Source organism: Entelurus aequoreus, linkage group LG02, assembly GCF_033978785.1.
Source record: "Entelurus aequoreus isolate RoL-2023_Sb linkage group LG02, RoL_Eaeq_v1.1, whole genome shotgun sequence".
In the NCBI taxonomy this organism is placed as follows: domain Eukaryota; kingdom Metazoa; phylum Chordata; class Actinopteri; order Syngnathiformes; family Syngnathidae; genus Entelurus; species Entelurus aequoreus.
In genome coordinates, this window is record NC_084732.1 from 90,838,299 (window position 1) to 90,852,731 (window position 14,433).

General features: G+C 38.6%; 1 protein-coding gene across 4 annotated transcripts in view; it reads left to right on the forward strand.

The window, feature by feature from the left end:
• The window catches only part of scml2 (Scm polycomb group protein like 2), a 77,590-nt gene that overhangs the window by 1,017 nt on the left and 62,140 nt on the right, over positions 1 to 14,433 (forward strand). For 3 of the 4 annotated variants that reach the window (XR_009824246.1, XM_062034755.1, XM_062034768.1), the window contains exons 2-3: positions 5,373 to 5,446; positions 10,443 to 10,511. Coding sequence is in view for 2 of the 4 variants with exons in the window: in XM_062034755.1 (XP_061890739.1) it covers positions 5,425 to 5,446; positions 10,443 to 10,511 (91 nt within the window). In the remaining 2 variants the exon portion in view is untranslated. Of the gene's footprint in view, positions 1 to 5,372; positions 5,447 to 10,309; positions 10,378 to 10,442; positions 10,512 to 14,433 lie in introns of those variants that run through there. The other variant, XM_062034776.1, reaches the window with a different exon arrangement.

A 14,433-nucleotide genomic window follows, 5' to 3' on the forward strand; every position in this document is an offset into this window, starting at 1 on the left:
TTGTTTATTACTCTCTATGTCGTCTTATTATTGTTGTTTACTACTCTCTATGTCCTATTATCATTGTTGTTTATTACTCTCTATGTCCTCTTATTATTGTTGTTTACTACTCTCTATGTCCTCTTATTATTGTTGTTTATTACTCTCTATGTCCTCTTATTATTCTTGTTGTTTATTACTCTCTATGTCGTCTTATTATTGTTGTTTATTACTCTCTATGTCCTCTTATTATTCTTGTTTATTACTCTCTATGTCCTCTTATTATTGTTGTTGTTTACTACTCTCTATGTCGTCTTATTATTGTTTACTACAACTTTCTATGTCGTCTTATTATTCTTATTTATTTCTCTCTATGTCGTCTTATTTACTACTCTCTATGTCCTCTTATTCTTCTTATTTATTACTCTCTATGTCCTCTTATTATTGTTGTTGTTCATTATTCTCTATGTCGTCTTATTATTGTTGTTTACTACTCTTTGTGTCGTCTTATTATTGTTGTTTATTACTCTCTATGTCGTCTTATTATTGTTGTTTACTACTCTTTGTGTCGTCTTATTATTGTTGTTTATTATGCTCTATGTCGTCTTATTATTATTGTTTACTACTCTCTATGTCGTCTTATTCTTGTTGTTTTTTACTCTCTATGTCGTCTTATTATTGTTTACTACTCTCTATGTCGTCTTATTCTTATTGTTTATTACTCTCTATGTCGTCTTATTCTTGTTGTTTATTACTCTCTATGTTGTCTTATTATTGTTTACTACTCTCTATGTCGTCTTATTCTTGTTGTTTATTACTCTCTATGTTGTCTTATACTTGTTGTTTATTACTCTCTATGTCGTCTTATTCTTGTTGTTTATTACTCTCTATGTCGTCTTTTTCTTGTTTACTACTCTCTATGTCGTGTTATTCTTGTTGTTTATTACTCTCTATGTCGTCTTATTATTGTTGTTTATTACTCTCTATGTTGTCTTATTCTTGTTGTTTATTACTCTCTATGTCGTCTTATTATTATTGTTTATTACTCTCTATGTCCTCTTATTATTGTTGTTTATTACTCTCTATATCCTCTTATTATTGTTGTTTATTACTCTCTATGTCGTCTTATTATTGTTGTTTATTACTCTCTATGTCGTCTTATTGTTGTTGTTATTTAATACATTTATTACTCTCTATGTCGTCTTAATTCTTCTTATTTATTACTCATTCTTCTTATTTATTATTATCTATGTCGTCTTATTTTTCTTATTTATTACTCTCTATGTCGTCTTATTCTGCTTATTTATTACTCTCTATGTCGTCTTATTCTGCTTATTAATTACTCTCTATGTCGTCTTATTGTTGTTTACACTCTTACTCCTCACTACTAGCATTATTTCACTCATTCATTGGCCTCACTACTGCAACATTAGCATTAACATTAACCCTCACAATAATAAGCAGGAAGTCCCGCCCACCAAAATGTCAAGAATAATAAGCAGGAAGTCCCGCCCACCGAAATGTCAAGAATAATAAGCAGGAAGTCTTGCCCACCAAAATGTCAAGAATAATAATCAAGAAGTCCCGCCAACCGAAATGTCAAGAATAATAAGCAGGAAGTCCCGCCCACCGAAATGTCAATCAAATGAAAATGCATCATACACATAACTATTTCATTGATGGTTATTCTTTATTTCTACATGCACACAAGTGTTGAAATGTTATCAGTTGCTATTACATCAACTTCAGTCAGGGCTTGGCTCAGAAGTTACCTAGTAACACCTATTATTATTATTATTATTAGTGTTACAACTTGTAATTATACTTATATGCTCTGTTTCCAAACATTGCTGTTGTTTTGTATTCCTGCTTTTACATTTAATTAAAATATACTATATTTATATTTGTAGTATTTTTTAGTTTTTATCCTTTTGATTTTGTTTTAGAACTAAGGCGTTCAAACTTTTTCCACTGCAAAATGTAGGCAAGTGGGAGCTATTTTGATATTATATTTTGATACAATGGGCTGCATGGTGGAGTCGCCAGAAGAAAGCCATTTCTGCACAAATGTCACAAAGTATCCCGCTTACATTACGCCAAACAGCACAGAGACAAGCCTCAAAACTTCTAGAACAAAGTCATTTGGAGTGATGGCTTTCTTCTGGCCACTCGACCATGCAGCCCATTTTTCTTCAAGTGCCTCCTTATTGTGCATCTTCAAACAGCCACACCACCATTTTTCAGAGTCCTGTATTTCAGTTATTTGTGGATTTTTCTTTGCATCTCAAACAATTTTCCTGGCAGTTGTGGCTGAAATCTTTGCTGGTCTACCTGAATCCCTCATTTTCCACTTTTTAATCAGAGTTTGAACACTGCTGATTGGCATTCTCAATTCCTTGGATATCTATCCTGTTTTATGCACTTCAATGACCTTTTCTGGCAGATCCTTTGACAGAATGCAGAAACATGTGTGCAGCACTGCATGAAAGACGCAATGGTGTGTCCGAAAGTCACTGAGCTTTTATACACACACATTCATTACTAACAAACATGTCACAGGTGAGGATTGGAACCTTGATTAGCCATTCAAACCTGTTGGTGTCAACTTCTGTGCATGTTATCAGGTCAAAGTCACTGGGGTATGTCAACTTTTCATCAGGGTCATTTGGGTACTTTCTTTTGTCATTTTGATTTAAAAAGAGTAAACACAGTTGTTTGCCAATAAATAGCTTCACACAACCATTAAGCACGAGTGGAAGAAAGGTGTTTGTGTTATCATTCATATTCTCTGAAGAATGGCCAAGAAATCATCAATTCTCCCAGGGTACGTCAACTTATGAGCACAACTGTATGATCAATTAAAAAAACATCCCGTAAATGAAAAAACATGGTATAAACGAAAAAATATATAATGAACAAAAATACATATAAAAAAACGAAGAAAAAAAATCAACTTCTACTACACGGATTTCACTTAAAGCGGGTATTTTTTGGAGCGTAACCCCAGCGTCAAAGGAAGGAAGACTGTATTGAAGGAAGGAAGACTGTATTGAAGGAAGGAAGACTGTATTGAAGGAAGGAAGACTGTATTGAAGGAAGGAAGTCTGTATTGAAGGAGGGAAGACTCTATTGAAGGAAGGAAGACTGTATTGAAGGAGGGAAGACTGTATTGAAGGAAGGAAGACTGTATTAAAGGAGGGAAGACTGTATTGAAGGAAGGAAGACTGTATTAAAGGAGGGAAGACTGTATTAAAGGAGGGAAGACTGTATTGAAGGAAGGAAGACTGTATTAAAGGAGGGAAGACTGTATTAAAGGAGGGAAGACTGTATTGAAGGAAGGAAGACTGTATTAAAGGAGGGAAGACTGTATTGAAGGAAGGAAGACTGTATTGAAGGAAGGAAGACTGTATTGAAGGAAGGAAGACTGTATTGAAGGAAGGAAGACTGTATTGAAGGAAGGAAGACTGTATTGAAGGAGGGAAGACTGTATTGAAGGAGGGAAGACTGTATTGAAGGAGGGAAGACTGTTATTGAAGGAGGGAAGACTGTATTGAAGGAAGGAAGACTGTATTGAAGGAGGGAAGACTGTATTGAAGGAAGGAATACTGTATTGAAGGAAGGAAGACTGTGTTGAAGGAAGGAAGGCTGTATTAAAGGAGGGAAGACTGTATTGAAGAAAGGAAGACTGTATTGAAGGAAGGAAGACTGTATTGAAGGAAGGAAGGCTGTATTGAAGGAAGGAAGACTGTATTAAAGGAGGGAAGACTGTATTGAAGGAAGGAAGACTGTATTGAAGGAGGGAAGACTGTATTGAAGGAAGGAAGACTGTATTGAAGGAAGGAAGACTGTATTAAAGGAGGGAAGACTGTATTGAAGGAAGGAAGACTGTATTAAAGGAGGGAAGACTGTATTGAAGGAAGGAAGACTGTATTGAAGGAAGGAAGACTGTATTAAAGGAGGGAAGACTGTATTGAAGGAAGGAAGACTGTATTGAAGGAAGGAAGACTGTATTAAAGGAGGGAAGACTGTATTGAAGGAAGGAAGACTGTATTGAAGGAAGGCTGAATTGAAGGAGGGAAGACTGTATTGAAGGAAGGCTGTATTGAAGGAGGGAAGACTGTATTGAAGGAAGGCTGTATTGAAGGAGGGAAGACTGTATTAAAGGAGGGAAGACTTTACTGAAGGAAGGCAGACTGTATTAAAGGAGGGAAGACTGTATTGAAGGAAGGGATACTGTATTGAAGGAAGGAAGACTGTATTGAAGGAAGGAAGACTGTATTGAAGGAAGGAAGACTGTATTGAAGGAAGGAAGACTGTATTAAAGGAGGGAAGACTGTATTGAAGGAGGGAAGACTATTGAAGGAAGGAAGACTGTATTGAAGGAAGGAAGACTGTATTGAAGGAAGGAAGACTGTAATGAAGGAAGGAAGTCTGTACTGAAGGAAGGAAGACTGTATTGAAGGAAGGAAGACTGTATTGAAGGAGGGAAGACTGTATTGAAGGAAGGAAGACTGTAATGAAGGAGGGAAGGCTGTATTGAAGGAAGGAAGGCTGTATTGAAGGAAGGAAGACTGTATTAAATGAGGGAAGACTGTATTGAAGGAGGGAAGACTATTGAAGGAAGGAAGACTGTATTGAAGGAAGGAAGACTGTATTGAAGGAAGGAAGGCTGTATTGAAGGCGGGAAGACGTCTTTGTGTCCAGTGCAAAGACAGGTAGTAAAAGCCAAGTGTTGCAGTCAGCATTGTGCGTGTACAAAGTGAAGTGTGAGTCAGTAGCAGAGCAGGAATCCTTTTCATGTTGCCACATCCTTAATGGCTCTTTATGGCACCTTGGAATCTTTAGTGCTCTCTCCTGCACACTCACTGAAGGTCTTCACTCTTAGCACATCTCCTTTTTGGATTCTGCCTTCAACACCTCGGATTATGCTTGCTATTTCTCCCCATCACGTCTTTACTACCGACATTTTGCCGGTGACAGCTGGAAGTAGGACTATGTGCTGAGCTCTTCTGGATGCCCACCTCACACTTTCAGCGGTAACACAGTCACTTCTTACTGGGGAAGAAATGATGGTCTTTGTTCAAACTAACTTTACCCAAATAGACATGAAGGCAAAAACTGTTCAAGCCAGTTGCTCCTTTATTAAACTGAAAGTTCATTATCATGCGTGTGAAGCTGAAACACAGAATTGAATTGCAAATATGTCAATGTAAAGCATCTTACTTGTCAGAGTACATATTAGATACATTGTGACTGAAATATAACAATAAATGCACTCTCTCTCTACTAAAAAGTGACTTTCAGCAATGGTCAAGGTACTTTAGTTGGACATAAAAACATAAATGTTAGTGTTGTTGTGTAACTGGAATCTTTGTTTGTGTTCTTTTTCATAGGTAAGAGCCTGTCTGACCACCTGTGCCGCAGCACGACTACATCCTGGTCACTATGGGCCGCACGCCACACAAAGGTCAGCCTTCACCTTCATAACAATACAGTCAAAGTCTGTTTGCTTACCACAGTAATCTAGTCAATTAAGGTTGTACCCGCGCTAATTAGTACTGCCATACTAATCAATCAATCAATCAAAAAAGGTACTATGCTGCCTTTGGAAAATACCAGTACTTTTTTTTCTAACACACACACACACAGAGTACTTATAAGCAGAAACAGTGTCAAGACAGAAGAGCAAATATGGACGTATTTTGGGTTTAAAACTAACCATAAAGGTGAAGCTATAAACATTGAAGAGCAATAAAACATAGCTAACTAGCAGCTAACATCCCTCCACAGTGTTTTAGCTACTTCTAAGTCGCTAGTCCTGGCCTCCATGACGACAAATAAAGTAAGTTTCTTACAAGTATCATTATCACTGCAGGACGAGGAATAGCTAAACATGCTTCACTACACACACCGTAGGAGGATACAATAGCTCACCGCTAACAGCAAGCTAGCGCTCCTCAATGTAAACAAATACATACATTGACTGTAACGATACCATACCAAGTACAAGAGCTGGATTTAGTCGATACTACAACGATTACATCAACATTTTTTATTACCACAACATATTTTGTGGTGAAGATTCACAGTTCAATCTTTAAACAGCACACACGTCCATCACTACGTTTCTATTTGTCACAGTGACACTCAGCCTCAAGTCATATTTATCTACGTGTAATCATGTCAATCATACAATCAACTACAATTTGCAATTCCGGCAGGTCCTACAGTATGTGTGAAGGTGCTACAGTATGTGTGAAGGTGCTACAGTATGTGTGAAGGTCCTACAGTATGTGTGCAGGTCCTACAGTATGTGTGAAGGTGCTACAGTATGTGTGCAGGTCCTACAGTATGTGTGAAGGTGCTACAGTATGTGTGAAGGTGCTACAGTATGTGTGAAGGTCCTACAGTATGTGTGAAGGTCCTACAGTATGTGTGAAGGTGCTACGGTATGTGTGAAGGTGCTACAGTATGTGTGCAGGTCCTACAGTATGTGTGAAGGTGCTACAGTATGTGTGCAGGTCCTACGGTATGTGTGAAGGTGCTACAGTATGTGTGCAGGTCCTACAGTATGTGTGCAGGTCCTACAGTATGTGTGAAGGTGCTACAGTATGTGTGCAGGTCCTACAGTATGTGTGAAGGTGCTACAGTATGTGTGCAGGTCCTACAGTATGTGTGAAGGTGCTACAGTATGTGTGAAGGTGCTACAGTATGTGTGCAGGTCCTACAGTATGTGTGCAGGTCCTACAGTATGTGTGAAGGTGCTACAGTATGTGTGCAGGTCCTACAGTATGTGTGAAGGTGCTACAGTATGTGTGAAGGTGCTACAGTATGTGTGAAGGTCCTACAGTATGTGTGAAGGTGCTACAGTATGTGTGCAGGTCCTACAGTATGTGTGAAGGTCCTACAGTATGTGTGCAGGTCCTACAGTATGTGTGCAGGTCCTACAGTATGTGTGAAGGTCCTACAGTATGTGTGAAGGTCCTACAGTATGTGTAAAGGTCCTACAGTATGTGTGCAGGTCCTACAGTATGTGTGAAGGTCCTACAGTATGTGTGAAGGTGCTACAGTATGTGTGCAGGTCCTACAGTATGTGTGAAGGTCCTACAGTATGTGTGAAGGTGCTACAGTATGTGTGCAGGTCCTACAGTATGTGTGAAGGTGCTACAGTATGTGTGAAGGTCCTACAGTATGTGTGCAGGTCCTACAGTATGTGTGCAGGTCCTACAGTATGTGTGAAGGTGCTACAGTATGTGTGAAGGTGCTACAGTATGTGTGAAGGTGCTACAGTATGTGTGCAGGTCCTACAGTATGTGTGCAGGTCTTACAGTATGTGTGAAGGTCCTACAGTATGTGTGAAGGTCCTACAGTATGTGTGAAGGTCCTACAGTATGTGTGCAGGTCCTACAGTATGTGTGAAGGTCCTACAGTATGTGTGAAGGTGCTACAGTATGTGTGCAGGTCCTACAGTATGTGTGCAGGTCCTACAGTATGTGTGAAGGTGCTACAGTATGTGTGCAGGTCCTACAGTATGTGTGAAGGTGCTACAGTATGTGTGAAGGTCCTACAGTATGTGTGAAGGTGCTACAGTATGTGTGCAGGTCCTACAGTATGTGTGCAGGTCCTACAGTATGTGTGAAGGTGCTACAGTATGTGTGAAGGTGCTACAGTATGTGTGCAGGTCCTACAGTATGTGTGAAGGTGCTACAGTATGTGTGAAGGTGCTACAGTATGTGTGAAGGTGCTACAGTATGTGTGCAGGTCCTACAGTATGTGTGAAGGTGCTACAGTATGTGTGAAGGTGCTACAGTATGTGTGAAGGTCTTACAGTATGTGTGAAGGTGCTACAGTATGTGTGAAGGTGCTACAGTATGTGTGAAGGTGCTACAGTATGTGTGCAGGTCCTACAGTATGTGTGAAGGTGCTACAGTATGTGTGAAGGTCTTACAGTATGTGTGAAGGTGCTACAGTATGTGTGAAGGTGCTACAGTATGTGTGCAGGTCCTACAGTATGTGTGCAGGTCCTACAGTATGTGTGCAGGTCCTACAGTATGTGTGAAGGTGCTACAGTATGTGTGCAGGTCCTACAGTATGTGTGAAGGTCCTACAGTATGTGTGCAGGTCCTACAGTATGTGTGAAGGTGCTACAGTATGTGTGCAGGTCCTACAGTATGTGTGCAGGTCCTACAGTATGTGTGAAGGTCCTACAGTATGTGTGAAGGTGCTACAGTATGTGTGCAGGTCCTACAGTATGTGTGAAGGTCCTACAGTATGTGTGCAGGTCCTACAGTATGTGTGAAGGTCCTACAGTATGTGTGAAGGTGCTACAGTATGTGTGCAGGTCCTACAGTATGTGTGCAGGTCCTACAGTATGTGTGAAGGTGCTACAGTATGTGTGAATGTGCTACAGTATGTGTGCAGGTCCTACAGTATGTGTGAAGGTGCTACAGTATGTGTGAAGGTGCTACAGTATGTGTGCAGGTCCTACAGTATGTGTGAAGGTGCTACAGTATGTGTGAAGGTGCTACAGTATGTGTGCAGGTCCTACAGTATGTGTGAAGGTGCTACAGTATGTGTGAAGGTGCTACAGTATGTGTGCAGGTCCTACAGTATGTGTGCAGGTCCTACAGTATGTGTGCAGGTCTTACAGTATGTGTGAAGGTGCTACAGTATGTGTGAAGGTCCTACAGTATGTGTGCAGGTCCTACAGTATGTGTGCAGGTCCTACAGTATGTGTGAAGGTGCTACAGTATGTGTGCAGGTCTTACAGTATGTGTGAAGGTGCTACAGTATGTGTGAAGGTCCTACAGTATGTGTGCAGGTCCTACAGTATGTGTGAAGGTGCTACAGTATGTGTGAAGGTGCTACAGTATGTGTGCAGGTCTTACAGTATGTGTGAAGGTGCTACAGTATGTGTGAAGGTGCTACAGTATGTGTGAAGGTCCTACAGTATGTGTGCAGGTCCTACAGTATGTGTGAAGGTGCTACAGTATGTGTGCAGGTCCTACAGTATGTGTGAAGGTGCTACAGTATGTGTGCAGGTCCTACAGTATGTGTGAAGGTCCTACAGTATGTGTGCAGGTGCTACAGTATGTGTGAATGTGCTACAGTATGTGTGAAGGTCCTACAGTATGTGTGCAGGTGCTACAGTATGTGTGAAGGTGCTACAGTATGTGTGCAGGTCCTACAGTATGTGTGCAGGTGCTACAGTATGTGTGAATGTGCTACAGTATGTGTGAAGGTCCTACAGTATGTGTGCAGGTGCTACAGTATGTGTGAAGGTCCTACAGTATGTGTGCAGGTGCTACAGTATGTGTGAAGGTCCTACAGTATGTGTGAAGGTCCTACAGTATGTGCGCTAGTCGCCCAACTGTCGGTACGCGTGAGTGGAAGTGAAATGTTTGAATGTCCAGGGTGAGTGGAGTGTGTGGATGTTGGAACGCTTCACATCAGATGAGAAATGTGGGATATGGAGACGTTTGTATATTGCCCATTCATTGTCAATAGTGGGAAATTCCTGGTAATCAGGGAATTTTCCAAACCGGGAAACATGCTGGCTTTAATGTCCAGGGTGAGTGGAGTGTGTGGATGTTGGAACGCTTCAAATCGCTTGAGAAATGTGGGATATAGAGAGGTTTGTATATTGCCCATTCATTGTCAATGGATGGAAATTCCTGGTAATTCCAGGTAATGATGGAATTTTCCAAACCGGGAAACATGCTGGCTTTAATGTCCAGGGTGCGTGGAGTGTGTGGATGTTGGAACGCTTCAAATCAAATGAGAAATGTGGGACATAGAGAAGTTTGTATATTGCCCATTCATTGTCAATAGTGGGAAATTCCTGGTAATCAGGGAATTTTCCAAACCGGGAAACATGCTGGCTTTAATGTCCAGGGTGAGTGGAGTGTGTGGATGTTGGAATGCTTCAAATCACTTGAGAAATGTGGGATATGGAGAAGTTTGTATATTGCCCATTCATTGTCAATGGTGGGAAATTCCGGGAAATTCCAGTAAAAGCGGGAATTTGGGTAAAGGGACAAGATGTTTTGTGTTTGATGTATGTGAAGAGTAGTGTGGCTGGATGTTTGGAAATGTAGGGCATGTAGAACTATGAATATTTACATTTGTTTGAAGGGGAATTTCCTGGAAATTGTGGGAATTTCCCCTGAATGACATCATCTCAGTCACATGACACCCTTTTCCACCATTTTCCGCTTTTAGATCCAGTTTTTGTCAGATGACCTTGTTTACCTCCGTGTACTTAGTACCAGGAAGTGGGCGGTAAAAGGTGGACTGTGTCACAACTAAGTCAGCTCCATTAAAAAGTACTGATAGACGTTCATTAGTCGGGAATTTTCTTGAACTGATCCAATTAGGAACTGGTACCAAAACATACCGGTACTCACTTTACAAGGGCACATTTTCTCATGCTAATGCGTGTTGCTAATGTCTTTTGGTTTCAGACCAGAAAGAAGAAAAGAAGGAGAGGCCCAGTAATATCAGCAGCACTTCTGTGCTGGACAAATCTAATGGTGAGTACTTCTTATATATCTATGTTGTTTATGTACATGTATGTTGTTTATGTACATAATAATAATAAATGTATGTTGTTTACGTACATGTATGTTGTTTATGTACATGTATGTTGTTTATGTACATGTATGTGAGTACTTCTTATACATCTATGTTGTTTATGTACATGTATGTGAGTACTTCTTATACATCTATGTTGTTTATGTACATGTACAGTATGTTGTTTATGTACATGTATGTTGTTTATGTACATGTATGTGAGTACTTCTTATACATCTATGTTGTTTATGTACATGTATGTTGTTTATGTACATAATAATAATAATAAATGTATGTTGTTTATGTACATGTGCAGTATGTTGTTTATGTACATGTATGTTGTTTATGTACATGTATGTGAGTACTTCTTATACATCTATGTTGTTTATGTACATGTATGTGAGTACTTCTTATACATCTATGTTGTTTATGTACATGTACAGTATGTTGTTTATGTACATGTATGTTGTTTATGTACATGTATGTGAGTACTTCTTATACATCTATGTTGTTTATGTACATGTATGTTGTTTATGTACATAATAATAATAATAAATGTATGTTGTTTATGTACATGTGCAGTATGTTGTTTATGTACATGTATGTTGTTTATGTACATGTATGTGAGTACTTCTTATACATCTATGTTGTTTATGTACATGTATGTTGTTTATGTACATAATAATAATAAATGCATGTTGTTTATGTACATGTACAGTATTTTGTTTATGTACATGTATGTTGTTTGTGTACATGTATGTGAGTACTTCTTGTACATGTATTTTGTTTATGTACAGTATGTTGTTTGTGTACATGTACAGTATGTTGTTTATGTACATGTATGTTGTTTATGTACATAATAATAGTAAATGTATGTTGTTTATGTACATGTACAGTATGTTGTTTATGTACATGTATGTTGTTTGTGTACATGTATGTGAGTACTTCTTGTACATGTATGTTGTTTATGTACATGTATGTTGTTTATGTACATGTATGTGAGTACTTCTTGTACATGTATGTTGTTTATGTACATGTATGTTGTTTATGTACATGTACAGTATGTTGTTTATGTACATGTATGTTGTTTATGTACATAATAATAATAAATGTATGTTGTTTACGTACATGCATGTTGTTTATGTACATGTATGTTGTTTATGTACATGTATGTGAGTACTTCTTATACATCTATGTTGTTTATGTACATGTATGTGAGTATCTATGTTGTTTATGTACATGTATGTGAGTACTTCTTATACATCTATGTTGTTTATGTACATGTATGTGAGTATCTATGTTGTTTATGTACATGTACAGTATGTTGTTTATGTACATGTATGTTGTTTATGTACATGTATGTGAGTACTTCTTATACATCTATGTTGTTTATGTACATGTATGTTGTTTATGTACATAATAATAATAAATGTATGTTGTTTATGTACATGTACAGTATGTTGTTTATGTACATGAATGTTGTTTATGTACATGTATGTGAGTACTTCTTATACATCTATGTTGTTTATGTACATGTATGTTGTTTATGTACATAATAATAATAAATGTATGTTGTTTATGTACATGTACAGTATGTTGTTTATGTACATGTATGTTGTTTATGTACATGCATGTGAGTACTTCTTATACATCTATGTTGTTTATGTACATGTATGTTGTTTATGTACATAATAATAATAAATGCATGTTGTTTATGTACATGTACAGTATGTTGTTTATGTACATGTACAGTATGTTGTTTATGTACATGTATGTTGTTTATGTACATAATAATAATAAATGTATGTTGTTTATGTACATGTACAGTATGTTGTTTATGTACATGTATGTTGTTTGTGTACATGTATGTGAGTACTTCTTGTACATGTATGTTGTTTATGTACATGTATGTTGTTTATGTACATGTATGTGAGTAGTTCTTGTACATGTATGTTGTTTATGTACATGTATGTTGTTTATGTACATGTACAGTATGTTGTTTATGTACATGTATGTTGTTTATGTACATGTATGTTGTTTATGTACATGTATGTTGTTTATGTACATGTATGTGAGTACTTCTTGTACATGTATGTATGTTGTTTATGTACATGCAGTGTTTCCCACACATTCATTTATTTGTGGCGGCCCGCCACGAAAGCATTACGTCCGCCACAAATAAAAAAAATTTTTTTTTTTTTTTTTGTCCTGTCCAGCTTCTCAGGCAAATCATATAGTGGATGTAGATGTAGATGTAGATGTAGATGTAGATGCCCATATAGGCTGTTCACATTTACTTTACAAAAGAGAAGTGTAGGATACTTCTCTTGTTGCCTTATTTGTATTTGACCACTACTGTTTTCTGTTTATTTGTTACTGACTGTGGCAGGACACCTCTGCCTCTGTTTCACTTTATGTTGCTGGTAAATAATATGCTTGTAGTAGTAGGCTAAAGTTAAATTATTTAGTATGCACTAATTAAAGGGGCAGAGCTTTAATAGACATTTTAGCTTTTATATTTTATAAGATATATTTTTTGTAAGAACCACGATTAATAAATATATTTCAGTGAATAACTTATTGTTCAAATCTGTATATAAATATGTACACAAAGGGTTGTAATTATATTGTAAAATGGATGGATGGACGTTTAAAACAAAACTGTTATTATTAATTAGTAAGTGTACATTTTTTGAGCCTTTTTAGAGAAAGTCATAGCATTGCAGTAAATTATGCAAATTACTCGATGATATCGTGGTGGCCACGCCCATAGCCACGCCCCCACCACCACAGGTATCTTGGCAGTTTATGGGAAACACTGACATGTATGTGAGTACTTCTTGTACATGTATGTTGTTTACGTACATGTATGTGAGTACTTTTTGTACATGTATGTGAGTACTTCTTGTACATGTATGTTGTTTATGTACATGTATGTGAGTACTTCTTGTACATGTATGTTGTTTATGTACATCAATCAATCAATCAATCAATGTTTATTTATATAGCCCTAAATCACAAGTGTCTCAAAGGGCTGTACAAGCCACAACGACATCCTCGGTACAGAGCCCACATACGGGCAAGGAAAAACTCACCCCAGTGGGACGTCGGTGAATGACTATGAGAAACCTTGGAGAGGACCGCATATGTGGGTAACCCCCCCCCTCTAGGGGAGACCGAAAGCAACGGATGTCGAGTGGGTCTGACATAATATTGTGAAAGTCCAGTCCACAGTGGATCCAACACATCAGCGGGAGTCCAGTCCACAGCGGGGCCAACAGGAAACCATCCCGAGCGGAGACGGGTCAGCAGCGCAGAGATGTCCCCAACCGATGCACAGGCTAGTGGTCCACCCGGGGTCCCGGCTCTGGACAGCCAGCACTTCATCCATGGCCACCGGACCTATGCGACTCCCCCTCGCAAGGGACAGGGGAGAAGAGGAGAGAAGAAAAGAAACGGCAGATCAACTGGTCTAAAAAAGGGGGGGTCTATTTAAAGGCTAGATTATACAAATGAGTTTTAAGATGGGACTTAAATGCTTCTACTGAGGTAGCATCTCTAACTGTTACCGGGAGGGCATTCCAGAGTACTGGAGCCCGAATAGAAAACGCTCTATAGCCCGCAGACTTTTTTTTGGCTCTGGGAATCACTAATAAGCCGGAGTTCTTTGAACGCAGATTTCTTGTCGGGACATATGGTACAATACAATCGGCGAGATAGGCTGGAGCTAAACCGTGTAATATTTTATACGTAAGTAGTAAAACCTTAAAGTCGCATCTTAAGTGCACAGGAAGCCAGTGCAAGTGAGCCAGTATAGGCGTAATATGATCAAACTTTCTTGTTTTTGTCAAAAGCCTTGCAGCCGCATTTTGTACCATCTGT